Here is a 14,107-nt window from a genome sequence, read left to right on the forward strand (position 1 = left end):
CAATCTTCCATATTTAATTCTATCCCATATTTAAATCTACCTCACATTAGGAAAATATTTTACTCACCTCCCCAGAGGTCCAATTGCTACAGTAAGATTTCCTCCAAGTGTAAGATTCCCTCCTTTGGCAAAAGCTTCTACTGCTCTTTCATGATTCAATATAATCACTAAGTCTGAAACCTATAAAATATCAAATATAAGTATTATGTTTTTAATGAATAAATTAGAATGGCACAGAAGAAGAAAATTATGTTTTGTAGGAAAACAGGTGGGAGTATGGGAGATAGTCCCTTCCACAAACGAAAACTGGCTCCAGATTTATCAAGGTTTTAATTCAAGTAAGAATCTCTCATTCTTTCAGAGAATTATTTCCTTTCTTGTAAAGGATTCTTTTGAAAAAAATGTCACAACACAGTTTATTCTTTTTCTGCAAGGTATTTTGAGACTAAAAATCCTTTCACCTACTTTTTAAATGAAATTTTACTGATTTGTTTTCCAAGTGCTGATATGGTCAGTATGTGATTAAACAACAGCGATAAACAATTTTACCTAAAAATTTCCCAATTAACAAATTTTGCATTTCTATGTTTTTGCAAAGAATTATAAAAGCATTTTCAGATGTGAAGAGAGATCAGATTAAGAAAATAATTTTGACCTTTCCAGAACTGAATTAATAACACAAAGACAGAATTTAGTAAACAAAAATGACTGTCCAAAGAATAAGCAGCAAAAAGGATACAGGTTTTCCCATTATTGATGAAATTTTATTTTCTTGATATAAAATTACAGGTTTAATAGATATAACTATGTACCAATATATGAATTAATATTTAATTTTTAAAGACTTGAATATATAGTCTTGAAAAAACTATTACAACAAATAACTGAAGAGCTAACAAAGTGTTTTTGAAAGATTCAAATGCAATAGAAAAAGAAAGAGAATAACTATTTTAGAAAGACTTTATGAGCCTGGATTTTGACACAAAATGCACACATCAAGAACTTCTACTACTATTTAAGTTGATGCCTGTTACCATCATTACTGTAAAACTATAACTCACTTCCATTAAAAAAAAAAAAAAAAATCAATAAGTCTCCTACAACTCTTTTCCCAAACTAGGAAGCATTTTAAAGTAAAAAGTCTCTTGAGCATAAGCATGATCCTATAAAAGCCACTATCTTACCCAAAAGCTCAATAAGCACATTATATGTATTTAAAAAACCTCAACAATCTAGTACTGCCAGCCTGATCAACAGACTATACTTTTGTAGCTTGCTGTGACGGATTATCCTTTCAATAGGTATCTTTACTCAAGGACTACTGTGCCTGATCTTTTACCTGATGGACTTGACTGAAAGTCACATTCAGAAAAAACTTTCAACTTACCCCAAATTCCAAACAGTGACAGCAGGGAATACAAGAGGAAATACCAGATTATTTGCAAAACAAGGCTGGCCCACAATTGTTGCACACAATGTAAGAGAGGCCTTTGTTATTATCCCCCTGTTAACCTCCACCCCATCCGAAACAAGAGACCACGGGCATCAGTAGTTTATGAATCATCTAGGGATGGAGAGTGAATGCTATTCAGGATGCTGCTACCTCCTTTTACCCACAACTAAAGCTAAATGAATCTATAGTGAGAAAAACTTCAAGGAAAGCATTTAGATGTTGTAAAAACTGGTCTTTAATTTGAAGAACCAAGTTGTTTACTTATGACTTCTGAAGTCTGTGATTCCCTCTTTCTTGTTTAAAACCACTCAAAGTACCATTACAACCATGTTAACTATAATCTCCTACAGGAATAAAATTCAATCAGTTTGTAAAAGGCTTAAGTTTATATATGACTAAAAGAATGCTTAAATTTGACTCTAGGGTCCTAAGCCAAGCATTAAATATTTCTGAATAGCATCTCTCCTATAGAAGAAATACATCAGATTGTGTTATAATAACGTCAGTAAGAAAATGGTATTTTGTAAACTGACTATAATTTCAAATGAAGGGCACAATATTGCTCAGAAAATAACATCCTCTCAGAAATAGGTTCTGTATTGAAATTGAGTAAGTATCAATAGTAAATGATTGCATTCTCTAAAATATCAGATGGAGATTAATAAAGGAAAAGTTTCATAGATTAATGAAAGTATGTGAAGAGATAATTGTCTCATTCTGTTTCACAGAACCACACAATGGTAGAGGCTGGAAGGGACCTTTAGAGATCATCTAGTCCAACCCCTCTGCAGAAGCAGTTCAGCCTAGGTCAGGTCACACAGGAACACGTCCAGGTAGGTTTGGATACCTCCAGAAAAGGAGACTCCACATCCTCCCTGGGCAGCCTGTGCCAGGGCTCCCTCACCCTCATAGTAAAATAGTTTTTCCTTATGTTTCAATGGAACTTTCTGTGTTCCAGCTTCTTTCCATTACCCCTTGTCCTGTCACTAGATACAACACAAAAAAAAGTGATGCCCCAACCTAAATGGTGACATCCATCATTTAGATATTTGTAAATATTAATTAATGAGATCTCCCCTCAGTCTCCTCTTTTCCAGACTAAACAGCCCCAGTTGCCACAGCCTTTCCTCATAAGGAAGATGCTCCAGTCCCCTGATCATCTTGGTGGCCCTGCATTGGACTCTCTCCAGGAGTTCTCTGTCCCTCTTGAGCTCAGGAGTCCAGAACTGGACACAGTACTCCAGATGAGGCCTCACCAGGGCCAAGTAGAGGGGGAGAAAAACCTCCATCAACCTGCTAGACACATGGTTCTTGATCATTGTCCTAAAAATAAAAAAACCCCCCCAAACTCAAACCTTGGGGTTCAAACTCAATGTTTTACAATGCATTCAAGATCCTGCACTCATGAAAACCACAGAAAAATCATTACAAAATATTCGCAATTTTGTATTCATGGCACCCTTTAAAAAATACACAGTAATAATGCCTGAGATCACACAGTGAACAATGAGGATAGAATAGAATACTGATTGGGACTACTGGCTAATTGTAGGAGACACACTGGGGGTCAGCAAGGACCACTCAGATTAGCTAGGCATGAGTTAATCTGAAAACCAGAATACCCATAGCAAGAGATCTTGTTGACAGCATATTGTTATTTCAATTTTCTTTGAGAATTAGCTAAACTGAAGCTCAACAAGAAGAGGACAAGACTATAGGCTAGAGTGGGAAAGAGGAGGATAGAAAGAAAAAAACAAAACAGATGAAGGAGCTCTGAGGAAGAAGAGCTGAGAACTAGGCTCAGATCAACAGGATTTATCTGAATATGCTGATAGTCCCCTACTTAACCACTTCTGCTGGCTGGAAACTGACTTGTTCTCTGTAGCTGTCAGAGGAGGCACTATTAGTTTTGGTGGAATCAAACTGAAGGGTGAAGTCACTAATCAGAAGTTTGAGTAGCAAATACATCAAGTACAGTAACATTATCCAGGCTTCATTTTACTCCATCTACTCATTTCCCTGTTTCTTGACAGATGGAGTATTTGAGTTCTTTAATAAAGCATTTGATACAGTATTAAGTATAGGATACCTTTAATTAACTTCACTTGGCTTATATGTGAACATTGACAGGATGTTTTCTGTAAGATAAAAATTCAGTCTGGTAGAAGTGAGAAATCTAGAAAATAGCTGTTATGACACTTCTTTTAAATCTTTCCAAGAAATTAGACTAATAGGATCAAAACATCTGTTTTGTTTGTCTTGTATAAACAAATTTTATGATAATTTTTTTTTACATAGAAAAAGAGATTCTACTGTCTCACATTTACATTTTGTCAATGAATTTTAATTCCTTGCAAAAAAAAGTTATTAACAAGTATTTTCAAATGCAAAATTATACCTCAATTCCAATTTCAAATCCACCTCCAAGGCCAGCAATTCCTATTGCAGAAGGAGCAGACCAGGCTGTCAAGCAAAACAGGACAAATTTACAGAATTTTTACCACGTTTTAAGACATATTGATTTTATTTTTACTGTTAAAAAATGCTAACAAACTGTCTATGTAAAACTATGCATGTTCAAAACCACCACAAGTGAATCATGTAATTATACTTGTTTATCCCATGGGAAGGAATTTAAGCAATACAAGTCCTCATGATCTAAACAAATCTTTGCTACAAATTATTGATAATAAAGTTGTCCATAATTGAACAGAATTAATTTTTCTAATGAGTGTTAAGCTATACACTTTTAGATGTCATCCTTTTCTACAAAGATGCTGAAAACATTCCCATCTGGTCAAAAGTAGGTACAAAACTTTGAAAACAGCTTTCATGTCAAACTGTCACTTACTGGCTCGACTTGCCACACATCCTGTGTTTTATGCTATGAAAATAAATAATTAAGAATTTTTTGCTGTTTAATTCTCCCATGAAGTATAAAAGGAACACATCTACTTACTTCCATTAGGAAGACGAGCTAATACAATTCCACTTCCACCTCGAGCAGTCACCAAAAATCCAGCTTTGATAACAGACAAAACTGCAAGGCCTTTGGCTTTAGCTATTACATGAGCTGAAACAGCAAAATCATTACAAGAACTTGTAAGAGAAGTTCCAAAAAAAAGAGAAAAATAAAGCTCTATGTGTAATCATTCTGAACACATCAGAGCCAACTAATTGAAGCAAAAGCTTAAAACTGCAAAAAAACTGAACTGATAATGATGCCTGCACTCCACAGTCAACCATAAGGCTAGTCACAGGTCACATCAGCCTATGCTGATCTCTACACTGTCGCAAAAGCTTCAGCTATCCCAGTTAGATTGTACAGAATTAGTCTGATTACTGCCATGAACATTGCATGTGAGTACTCTTAGCAAGATAAAGAGGTAGTGAACAGTTGACATCCACGCCTCTACAGATATTTGGTGAAGAGTCTGAATTTAAATCACAGTGACAGACAATAGCCTAATTATCTTCTCTCATTAGGCAATGTTTGTGGCAAATAAAGTGTCATCATCCTGCAAGTCTTACTATGGACCTTCTGGAACACAACAGTTATAAATTCAAAGTCACAATCAGAAAGACGAAGGAAGACTCGACGAGAAACACAGAATAACAATTGCAAAAATAAAGAGGATAGTAGCAAATAAGAGTGTTTAAATTATACAAAAGAAGAAATGCACTCTGATCTCTTTCCTTCAACATATTTTCATCTAATACACAAATATTCAAGAATTAGAGCTACTATTCCAAGTTCTCCCTTAAGAACTGATTCATAGGGTGAGACAATTCATCCACTCCAGAGAGAAGCCTTCCTGTGCAGGTTCCCTGTAGTTGTAAACATGCAAAAGATCTCTCCCAGTAAGTAATACCTGCCCAGCACACTGCAAACTGAACCCTTTACTTCCAAAGTGTTTTCACAGAAGCTAACGGCACCCCAGATCTTCATTCCTCTATAAGTTATGAAAGAGAGAGAATTAGTAGAGTATGACTGCAACACAGGAGAGCACTCAAGGTTTTAGCTGAATCAAAATACATTCTGTACTCACGAGGTATGATTTTATCAGGTCCATTTCTGGAAGTTATTTCTGTAAATTCTCGTAATATTTTAGCTGCCTTTTTAGCTTCTGACTTCAGGTTGGAAGGTATAGGGTTATTCACTGTAAGACATGAAAGAATTAAGAAATTACCAGGAGAGTTCATATAAAAATCAAAGTGTAATTTGTATAGGAAAAGTGTTTATTTAAATAAAGAGTAAAGCAAAAAAACAGGGAATTGGCAAATTTAAGAAATGATCTTCTGAATCAAACCCCCTGGTGGTTTTAACAGCCGATGCCATGTAGGGAGAGCACACAAGCCCACATCTTTTCTGCAATCTGTTCACCTTGTAGTTCCTCAGAATCCACACTGGTAATAGCAAGGATGTTGGAGATACATCCTCAGTTGTTCCTGTCACAGTTTCATTGTGGTCTTGTTGCATATGAATTTGTCTAATATCTTTTCAAGCCTGGTGGCAATCTTTGCCTACAGAACTCCTGCAGCAGAAGTTCACCACCAGCTACTTAAAGAAATACATGATCTATTTTAAATTAATCTACTAGTTACAGTGAATGCCTGCTCATAAATTCTGGTGAACAACTACTACATTCAACTTATCCACTACCTTCATGCTTTTATAAACTCCAGCCTCTTAAGCCTTCTCCACTTCTTCAGGAGTTTCAGCCTTCTTATCACGCCTCAAGGTAGCTGCTCCATCACTCTGATTGCCCTTCTCCATATCACCATCAATTCTGCTGTCTTTCAAACTAGCAACTGTTGACCAATGAACACTAAAAGGTTAAGGAACTCTTCAGGAGATTTCGCTAACAGAGTTAAACTTGTAGCATGTTCTGAAAGTGAACAAAATTCTGTTTCAGACCAAGATATGTCCTTTAGAAACCTACTTCCTATTGAAAGATTTATCAGTACTTTCTCTCCCATGTGATCTAACATAAGCACCTCTGTAGATCCAACTGAGGAAAAAGCAGGGATTAAGGATGGATTATGTTTGCTTTATAAAGTTGTAGACTATAGAAGTAAACACAAAATCTTGCCATTTATACCCTAAATCCAGGAGATTGTAAATTCTACAGTGTTGATTCCATTTAGATCTACCCAATTTGCTGTCATTAATCAACTACTGAACAGAATCAAGTATTATAAGATACTGATATTCTACAACAGTATAAAAACCACTTTATGTATGAATAGTAACCTACAGATTTGGAAAGAGATATTAGTGCAGAAAAGAACAGGGGTTAATCTTGATTCTTACATCTACTAAAACCCTGTTAAAGCTATTACTTAAATTATTTGCTTTCCTGTCAGTTGTACCTAACACCCTCCCTTTCCAAGTTTATCAGCAACAAACTGTCTCAGTAATGCTTGACTATATTGTCAGATCTAAGACACGTCTAGCCTCACGTCTTGTCTCTGAAAAGAATTAGCAGCAGTATTTCTATACAACTCCACTGTTCTTAAATTCACAAAAGCAAAGAAAAGACTATGCATAGATAATCAACTTTCAGTCAAATATGGCATAGCTTTTTAATTCGTGTTCCACGAGCATTCATTCACTTCTTCACTCTGAGCAGTATTTCCACTCAAAGCCAAGAAGGAGAGGATTAAATACATTTTTAAATTAAATCAATGAAGCTTGGACAAAAATTTAGCTGAGATTAAGAGAAATACCTAGTGGCAAGTCTGCCAAGTTCCTGTCCAGGCTCCATTGACTAGAACAGAAATGACACCTCTGCTTTTCAAAGTGAAGTGTGTACTCCAAGCAAGAAGGAAGATTCCCAGAACAAGAGAGATTTTGACAGCTGAGTCTCTGCAATAGCCTTCCCTATGAAAGCTTGTAGAAACATATGGCTTTGGTGAAAACGCAGCAGGTATAACATTGGATAGTTTGAAGTGAGGGCAGATATCATAAGGTTGTGCAGAAATAACAGCCCCTCAGGCAATAGAAGGAAATAGACGCTTAAGAATGCAACAGACTCTAAATTGCATTGTGGTAACAAAAAACATACTATCTCCTTCTGTTTTCAGAAAGAGGATAGTCATGTTCCTGTGTGTGAAAGGATAGAGGAAGGTCAGTATCTAAACTCAAAGAGCTCAGACCTTCGTAAAAAGCTATTGTAAGTCAAGTTGCATGAGTTCTGAATGTGGGTTTCTTCCTTGCTTGACTAGGATGGAACCTGGCTACTCTTGATGTACAAAGAGAGAGGTTAGCATAGCCCAAACAAAACACAAACAGACAATTGCTTTTAGATTAACAAACTGGGCTGGAGCAAATATCTCCATTATTTCTGCTGCTTGCACTTGACAAATACACTTGAATTGTATTTTCAAAGTCAGAGGGGAAACATTGACAGTATAAGTCACAAAAAGTATATTGCAACACCATTGTCCTCAAGAAGTCATGAACAGTACTCCTTCAGCATAGTATAACCTGCAAATAATAATCTTGTAACACACATTGTATGTCCATTTCCATAATCAGATGAACATTTTTTTAATTTAGATTTTAACTTCAGATATTTTATTAAAGGTCTCAATTTTTGGGGAGAGTCATCTGCCCAATCTACCCATCTCATGTGTACTTAAATTATTCTTATAGTTTGATAAAATTGAAGTGGAAGATTTGCTCCATTTTAACTGTGGTAAAATGGATAGCTACATGCCTGACCATGCAAAATAGTCAAGAAAATGAAAATAATATATATGCTTATGGGAGATGAAAAACATTAGAGAGACAAAAAAATATTATGGAGCAAATCAAGCATTATCCAGCTTCTAGACTATAGAAAATTAAATAAATTTCAGTGTTCCTCTTATGCACTTTTTCCTTATCTTTGCATGCATTGCTTCCTCCACTTCATTTCTCCTTGGCCAATCTCAGAATACAGAGGAATATCTCCAACTAATTCTTCTTACTACTAAAAAGGGAGCAAAAAAAAGCATTTCAAACAGATTAGAAGACAAATCCCTTTGCTAAATCCATTGAGAAAACATGAAATTTTTTAGACCTAAAAGTCTGCAAACAAGAAGAGATGAGTTAAAAAAATTTAAAATTAATTTCACAGTTTTCATACACATTTTCTGATTCAGAATTGCTTCAGAAAGATTTTATGGTTATCAGAAAACAGTGTGTGTAAGTTTATACACATGTAGGAGTTACTATTTATTTGACAATAATTCAAAAGTGAACTTCACGAACCAATGAAAGCAATACTGTTACTACTTTACAATCCCTCTATCAATACATAATTGTTTTCAAAATCATGTTTTGCTTGCACCTTGGTGTAGTAGAGAGAATGTCAAAGTAACATTTTTCAGTGGTTATACTTCACAAGGTACTGAAGATTTTCCTACCTGGCTTGTTTTTGTCCTGGTGTTGGTATTTAGGAAGAAATTATGAAGAATTTTTTTACAGTGAAGATGACATTTTTATGAACAGGTTGCCCACAGAGGTGGTTGATGCCCCATCCCTGGAAACATTCAAGATCAGGTTGGACACGGCTCCCAGCAACCTCATCTAGTTGCTCAAATCTACTTCTTCATCTATTGGAAGATGCAGGGGTAATTGGATTAGATGACCTTTAAAGGTCCCTTCCAACACAAACCATTCTATCATTCTGAGATTTTTTCTGCACTATGTTTCTAAACTTTATAATTCCCAAATGCAAGCTTTGTACAGAAAAACAGCATTATTTGAGCAAACTGAAAATTATGTATTTCCACTCCATATTTTTTTGTGCCGCATGGTGCAAAGTTCCTTTATTGCCAGAGAGTAAGGGAGACAGAGAGAGATTCCTCATCTAGCTGTACATTGCAACAATATGCACAAGAATAATCTAACTTCCCATCCTGAAAAATAACAGTAAAAAACGTCACTTTCTTGGTGTATTATTTGTTTCCTACACCAATATTGCTTCTGCATCCCCTGAGTATCTAACAGGAATTCACACTTCTATCGACTCATGCTTTTTTCCTTTCCTGCCACAGACTGAAACAATGTAGGATTATTTTTCTAGACTAAGAAACAGCAGAAGGACTTGACAACAACATTCTGCCAGTTACTTTGCATGGAGACGGATTTGCGCACTTTTAGAATCAGAAAGACTAAGAAACGGGTGATATTTCAAAAGTATAGGAGAGATACATAGGGGAGGAAAAATAGGAAGAGGTTGAACGCACTTGCCAACTGAAGAGCTCAAACCTATACCTTGCAGAGAAGGGTTGCAAGTAGACAACTTACATCTAACATTTAATTCAGATAGTAGCAGGTATGAAAATTAAAGTGACTTTAATCGGCAAGTAAACATGGCACAGAAGGGTTTTAATAACACTGGACAGGATCAACAAGCTATCTGATTAAATACTTTGATTGCTGAAAGCCAAGGCTACCATATGATTCTTTCCATAGTATCTCATTTTGAGTTCCTTTATGTACTTCCATAATGTTATGTAGATACTAAGGAATTGGCAGGATGCCTACAAGGGTCTTGGACCAATAACTTGTTTAAAAAAACCCCCACCAACAAACAAGCCCACATCCTGACCTTAATAATGTATAATATGATGCTTGATAAAGTCTGGCTGGACTCCCATTTTGCTAAGACTGCTTGAGCCACAGCAAAAGAAATCTAATACTTTTATCACTGAGGAAAGGCTCTCCCTCTCAGTCTATGCTACGCTCAAGATTTTGTTGACAGAATTCAAGATTAAATAAGGACAGAGACAATAATCAACACTAAAAAAGACAAAATTTAATAGTGAGCTATATTGCACATGTAAGGCCTCATTCTTACACTGAAATTTTACATTAGTTTCATAAAGCTCTGTCCCAAGGCAAAGAACATTATGCTTTTGCAGTAAAAATCTACTAAGTGGAAATAGCACAAGTATGTCACCGACAACTCAGAACTAGTTTTGCACTTTTCTTTTTAAAAAAAGAAGTAGTACATGGAGGTTTGCACTATGAAATACTGGCGTCTGTCTCAAAATAGAACATAAATAAAATGTCTAAAGATTACAGTGAAGGTTAGGGATGAAATCTTGTTTCTACTTATAGTTTTTTCTGTTTATAGAGTGATAAAAATAAGTACGATTTCTGTGACATGAAAAATGGTTTAAACTTCTACTCACCCATCAACTTCTCCTCCTCCTCCTTTAGTCTACCTTAGGATTTGAACTGTAAAATTCCTTTCTTAAACACTGATCTAACACTCCAAGTCTATTGAACAGATGCTATAGAAATATCTGCTTTTTAATAAAAATACTGTATGAAATATTTAGAAATAAGCAAAAGTTCCACATTCAGTTCAGTCTTTCAATAACAAAAGGAATAATCCTGTAGTGCTGTCTTCACTATTAGCTTTTAAGTATGCATATATAATTGTCTGTTTTGTATTCAAGTAATGCTCAGGAAAGAGGTAACCAAGAGCAATAAGACAATATCTATCAGGAGGATATACTGACTGATGGATTTGGAATGCCACGACTAGCGAATGCTCAGCTGGGAGTAAGCTTCATTTGCACTCCTGCTTGTTGTTGAAAGGAGAAGATATTGAGCATATGTGAGTCAGCAACATAAGCCCCATGGGGGAATATCACACCAAAACTGATTAACTGCTTAATTTGTAAGCTGATGAGGCAAGTGCGTCAGCCTGTAATTTACATTCTGACTAACAGTAATAATGTGTTGGCTGAACATTTGGTGAAATTATCTGAGCAAGGTGTAATAAAGAATAAATAAAATCTTTTTACTTAAAAGCTACAACTAATTCTGATATAATCACAACACCTCTGAAAATAAACAGATGAAATAAAGCATGGTGGTGTTATGAGAACCTGACCATCAAAAGTACAAAGATCAATGAAAAAGTGGAGACAAAGCCTCACAAGCAGATTTCATATATATGTTGCTCATGTACATATGAACTTTGAAGTATGTGGTAGAAGTTGGTTTTGAGGTTTTTTTGTTACACACACACAAAAAAAGAGAAATGACGCCAAATATCTTCTGTGAGCCTCGGACTATTTCAGTCTTCACTTTCACTTCACTAGAAGGTTCAGAAACAGCACAAGAATATATTAAAGAAAGCATAGCTGATTTGCAAATACCCATAGTTACAGCAGCAACATCAACGTTAAAGAGCTTGTATGAACAGAGAACATTCATAAACACGAGAACTAGCACAGTCAAGAAAGGTTAACAACGAACATCTAATGGGAAAGAGAAACCTGAAAAGCAAGACTGTGCAGTGTTGGAAAACAGCTAAACAAGAGATTTCATTTTAGCATTATAATTAAAGAGATTAATGTAATTTTGGTTTCATAAATGTGTAATGTTATGGTCCTGTGGTAGCCAGCTCCAGCCTTGGGATGCATCTGGTACCTGTAATTTCTAGAACAGTGTTTAAGACATGCATTGTAAGCATTTTGCCTAACCCAAGAAAAAGTGAAGTGATATAGAGCACCAGACAACAAGTAGCACACCATGTTAAACATGTCTCTATCAGTCTTCCTCCATTTACTACTTCCAAGACTCAAAGCCAATGGCAGACATCAAAGCAGATACATCAATGAAATGTCATAAAAAGATCAGCAGAGTCCACGGAAGTAGCAGCAGAAGTTGAAAAGAAACATGGAAGAAAATGGTGGAATAAAAACCCCCACAGCAATAACCATTCCCTTTGGTTCAAACCCATCACAATTCTGTTGTCAGAGCCTGAGCTCCTTACTCCTGGTTTCAGAGCCAATAGCAATAAGCAGATGTTGTTTCGAGACTCTAAGGAGCACAAAAAAAGAAAGCATCAGATCACATACTCAGAGCACCCTACTGGAAAGCACTAATGGTATGGCAAAAAGGAGTCCAGGAAAACAATAATAGGGAAAGAGAAAGTAGTAATGATTAATACAGAGGTTCATGTCAATTGCCCATGTTGTACAATTCTGCCATAGGCACCTGGAGAAAAGCAAGGGAGACAGAAGATAACTGAAAGAAAATGGAAGTAAAGTTGAGAAAACAAGGTCTCTCTGTACAGTGCAGCCTTATGCTAATTTCATGTATTTCTACCATGCTCTTCACTTGGATTCCTGAAATGTAACTGATGCAGTACTGTTCCTCAACAAGCTACAGCAGGGTACAAGTACTAGAGCAGGAACTACGTGGACTTGCAGAGTGGCAGCTGGACTGCAGTGTTACACACTTAACATGTGTTTTCACAAGCCAGAAGTTTATTGTACTGTGAATTAACCTAACTTGCTTTCCTACCTTGGATAAAAAGAAGTTTAGTGGATGATATTGCATTAAGGTGATGCTAGAAGTGAAGGAGGTTTCTAGAAAGAACAGAGTGGAATGGTACATGGAACCTGCTGCCTTCAGCATACAGAAAACAAGGTGCTGGAAAAAGTTTCAGATTTGCATAAGATAGACGGAAATATAAGAACAATTAGATTTTTCTTCCCAAACACTGCATTGAAAGGAGATAAAACGGTGCTTAAAAATAAGTATGAAAATGAAGAAGAAATGTTGTCATGGAAAAATCTCATTCAGCCTTCAAGAACTCAAATATGAAAAAGAATGTCACATAACAGAAGACAGCATAATCTCGAAGAGGAAAATAGCCCCACAATTACATTTCTCAAAGAGAATAACCTCATGGATTTTTTTCTGTCACCACATAAAGCTATTTACAGTATTTTAAAGATTTTTTTTAAATTAAAATGGGGAGAGGGCTACAATAAGTTTACATTCTTGAATTTATAAAGCTTGCATCTGTTTGCTTATTTCAAGGACAGCTAGGAATTCAGACAATGATGAGAAACTCAGACCTGTTCATTTGGATTTTGTTATGCAAATATACAGTATGAAGTAAAATAAAAACCTACAGAATCGTAAGTCTTTACTCAAAAAAGAACCACTTCAAAAACAGACGCCTTTCTATTGATAGCAAAATGCAGTAATGGAGAGAGAACGCAGACTTCATTTGTTCTCATCTCCACAAGCCTGTGATTTTTTATTTCATTTTAGTGGAATTTTTTTGGTATTTTTTAATATATTACTGAGTTACAGAAATCAAAATACCTTTGAAGGTAACTTGAAGGAGGCCAGTATTACTGAAAGCATCTAACTGTGGTAACTCTGAACCTGGAGAGGGAAACTGTCTAATCCCCAACCTGCGCTAGTGCTACTTTTAGCCAGGGTTTTTCCTATGACTTCTTTAAAGGAGTAAATTTCTTGCTGGTCAAATTTTTAGGCTCTTGTCTTCTAAGCACAGGAATTTTGTAAACTCAAGCTTACAGAAATACAAACTGAGATGTTAGGTGATGATCTCCCTGAAAGCAAAGCAAAACTTATTTGAAACGCAGTTAATTACATTAAAATAACACATCAGAAAATAAGCTTAGGCTCTGCACAGACTATCTGAATAAATTAAATCATATGAAAGAAGTGTGATAAAAGTACTTATGTCTGCTAGCTATGTCAGTGTGAATATTGTCACATAGAGAATAAAAGGGTTTTGGTCAGCTGCTAGTGTCAACAAGTTGCCTTTCCAGATTTTGCTATCAATTATATATGTACTTCTGGACCACAGGAGCTCAACA

The 14,107-nt window shown here is 35.8% G+C and overlaps 1 protein-coding gene across 2 annotated transcripts in view; it reads right to left on the minus strand.

Annotated features, from left to right (window-relative positions):
• SH3YL1 (SH3 and SYLF domain containing 1) overlaps positions 1 to 14,107 on the minus strand; it is a 43,903-nt gene that overhangs the window by 26,703 nt on the left and 3,093 nt on the right. For both annotated transcript variants that reach the window (XM_061989993.1, XM_061989992.1), the window contains exons 2-5: positions 5,503 to 5,613; positions 4,413 to 4,526; positions 3,852 to 3,916; positions 68 to 180 (exon numbers count right to left, since the gene is read on the minus strand). In XM_061989993.1, coding sequence (XP_061845977.1) covers positions 68 to 180; positions 3,852 to 3,916; positions 4,413 to 4,526; positions 5,503 to 5,613 — 403 coding nt within the window. The remainder of the gene's footprint in view (positions 1 to 67; positions 181 to 3,851; positions 3,917 to 4,412; positions 4,527 to 5,502; positions 5,614 to 14,107) is intronic.

The sequence above is a fragment of the Colius striatus genome, chromosome 2 (genome assembly GCF_028858725.1).
Source record: "Colius striatus isolate bColStr4 chromosome 2, bColStr4.1.hap1, whole genome shotgun sequence".
Taxonomy (NCBI): Eukaryota; Metazoa; Chordata; class Aves; order Coliiformes; family Coliidae; genus Colius; species Colius striatus.